We start from the raw sequence: 2,531 nt of genomic DNA, 5'->3' as shown, positions 1-2,531 counted from the left end.
CATCTGGGTAAAATGCATAGGATTGAACTGTAAATATGAAAGACTGTATCAATATTTTTAAGTCTACTGCTATTAATTTAGTCCTTTTTAGAAAGAAAAACATCCAGCAACTCACATTACATAAAATAAGGTGCTCAGGTAGTGGTTTCCAAATGATATACTAGGACTGATGTCTGCTGCTGAGCTATTTCTAATATTAACAGCTCCATTTTGCAAGCCAGTATACAGAAAAGCTGTGCTTTAAAAATCAGCAGTGCATTTGTCCAACTAAAGCCTAGGGCATACCATGGAAAGAAATTGAAATAAATATTAATATACTTCCTTTTACCATGTATGTGCAAGCACACAGACATTTTTAGCTGCAGACATAAAGACTATATATATGTCTAATAATCTGATCTCATGTTAAAGAATTTATGATCTCTAATGCTGCGAAACTATTATTTCGGAGGTGTTCTTTCTGGATTATTGTCAATAAAAATACAGGATTGTATCTCTTCTTCCTAGGAAATACATTTCTGCCTAATCAAGACTGAAAACACAAAGGCCTAACAAAAAATCAAAAATGAAATATTTATTACTGCATTTTGTGACTTAACACCTTTTTTTTAAAACATAACGTCACAGTCCTCATACAAGTATTTTAATGTAAATTTTGACAAAGCTTAAAGGTAACAGCATTTTTTTTTCTAGTGAGGAACACGTGCTGAGAAAGGAAGAATTCATGGACATACAATACCAATTCCACAGCAGATCTGATACTAGCAAAAACATTCTTTTTTTTTCAATTGAGGTAAACACATAGAATATCTAACATGAAACAATTAATAGACCAAACTCTGTACGAAGTTTGTTACAGTATTCTCTTGCTTTTTTGCAAGCTCCGAGTTCATGGTAAAAGTTCTAGATTTGGTACAAAGACCATTAATATCTTCTTTTGTTGAGGAAAGCTGCCCAGCCTTCAGATTTGTCTTGTCCTAAGCCAAGGCTCAGAACTACTGGAAGAAGTTCTTGCTCTGTTTTTTTTTTTAAGTCTTCAATTGCAAGCTCTTTGAAAAAAAAAGAGTCTGAAAATATCTTGGGCTTATGAAGCACAAACTATAAAGATCTGTTTGAAACTAAAGGACACATTTATTAAGGAACAAAACCAGGGGATGGCAAGGTCTTCTTGGAACTGTCTTCTGAGTGATGAGAGACCCAGCAAGACTTTAATCTTCATCTCCAGGGTAGTTCTTTTCTCACTGGCCAAAACAGGTCTGAAATACACTGTTGTCTTTCATGTATAGTGACTTCACTGCTGAACCAAAACAGTCATTCTTTTGGGAGCAACACACATAGTGTGGAAAACAAGGATATTTTTTTTCTCCTTCTAAAACTATTTGAGGCAACATAACGGAGTGATCAACAGAAATATACAAGTTAACTTAGTTCCTATGTTTATATACTACAGTAGTTATAACTCTTGGAGTCTTTTTCCCCAGAGGATCTTTACATGGACATAGATTGTTTTCAGTAAGCCCATGAGTTCACATTTTGTGTTCTTGTTTCCATTGGTCCTCTGTTGCAGATGAAAAATGATAAAGTAAAAAATAATCACAGCTGTCTGGAATAGTGTCAACATCTGGTCAAAGTTCGAAGGTCTTAAAATAGATTATTTCTTTCTTTCCTCGAGTTCCCTTATATCATTGGGCATGAATGTCCATAAGATGTCCACCGACACTGGGATCTACAGAATTTAACATGGTAGGGCTCTGTGCTGACATGGTCATTCCAGGATGGGAAGGGGGTCCTCCGTGCATCATCATGGCTGGGTGATGGGGGTGACTTGGCAAATATGAATGGATTGGGGGTCCATGTTTTAACTGAGTAGGGTGAGGGGTCATCTGGGGAGGAGTGTAACTTGACTGTGTCATACTCATACCCATAGGACCACCCTGAGATATGTAGTCCCCTGGTATGCCTTGCAAACCTAGACAGAAAGGGAAATGAATTAGGTCAAGTTCCTGAACATTTTTACAATTTCACCCTCCTGAAAAAGAACTGGGGGAAAAAAAACAGACAGTGCAACTACTCCATCTAAATTTAGCTGTAGTTTCTTGCCAATATTTACAGACTTTGAAATTCTAGTTTGCATTTGATTTGAACACTGAGTGGGATAATGCACATAGCAGAACTAAATATTGAACGCAACCAAGTGTCATCAAATGTAAGAATATTTTTAAAATAGTAGTAACTGGATTTATAACATAAATCTCATGTGGTTGCATTCTGTAAGCAAAAACCTGTCAAATGAATATAAATATCAGATTTGCTTTTCCTTAGTTATTTTGAAAAATGTAGAACACTCTGTCCTTGTTTCACATACAGAATTTCCATGGAAATTTTGCATACGAATCAACAGACAAGGGAAAAAACACTTATAAATGGCATGATAAAACTTCAAAATTTAGGCTTAAATCCAGTGTCACAGCAGCAGGCGTCTGCTAATGCCACAGGATTTTCTTTCCTTGCCCTCACTTTGCAGTCCTTGA

At 36.0% G+C, this 2,531-nt stretch overlaps 1 protein-coding gene across 6 annotated transcripts in view; it reads right to left on the bottom strand.

The window, feature by feature from the left end:
• Positions 1-554: 554 nt before the first annotated feature.
• Positions 555-2,531, bottom strand: part of MEIS2 (Meis homeobox 2) — a 277,957-nt gene continuing 275,980 nt past the window's right edge. For all 6 annotated transcript variants that reach the window (XM_072986310.2, XM_072986306.2, XM_072986311.2 and 3 more), the window contains one exon: positions 555-1,969. Coding sequence is in view for 2 of the 6 variants with exons in the window: in XM_072986306.2 (XP_072842407.2) it covers positions 1,683-1,969 (287 nt within the window). In the remaining 4 variants the exon portion in view is untranslated. The remainder of the gene's footprint in view (positions 1,970-2,531) is intronic.

The sequence above is a fragment of the Pogona vitticeps genome, chromosome 1 (genome assembly GCF_051106095.1).
Source record: "Pogona vitticeps strain Pit_001003342236 chromosome 1, PviZW2.1, whole genome shotgun sequence".
Taxonomy (NCBI): domain Eukaryota; kingdom Metazoa; phylum Chordata; class Lepidosauria; order Squamata; family Agamidae; genus Pogona; species Pogona vitticeps.
The sequence above is the reverse complement of the archived record's forward strand: the minus strand, read 5'-3'. Positions and strand labels throughout refer to the sequence as shown.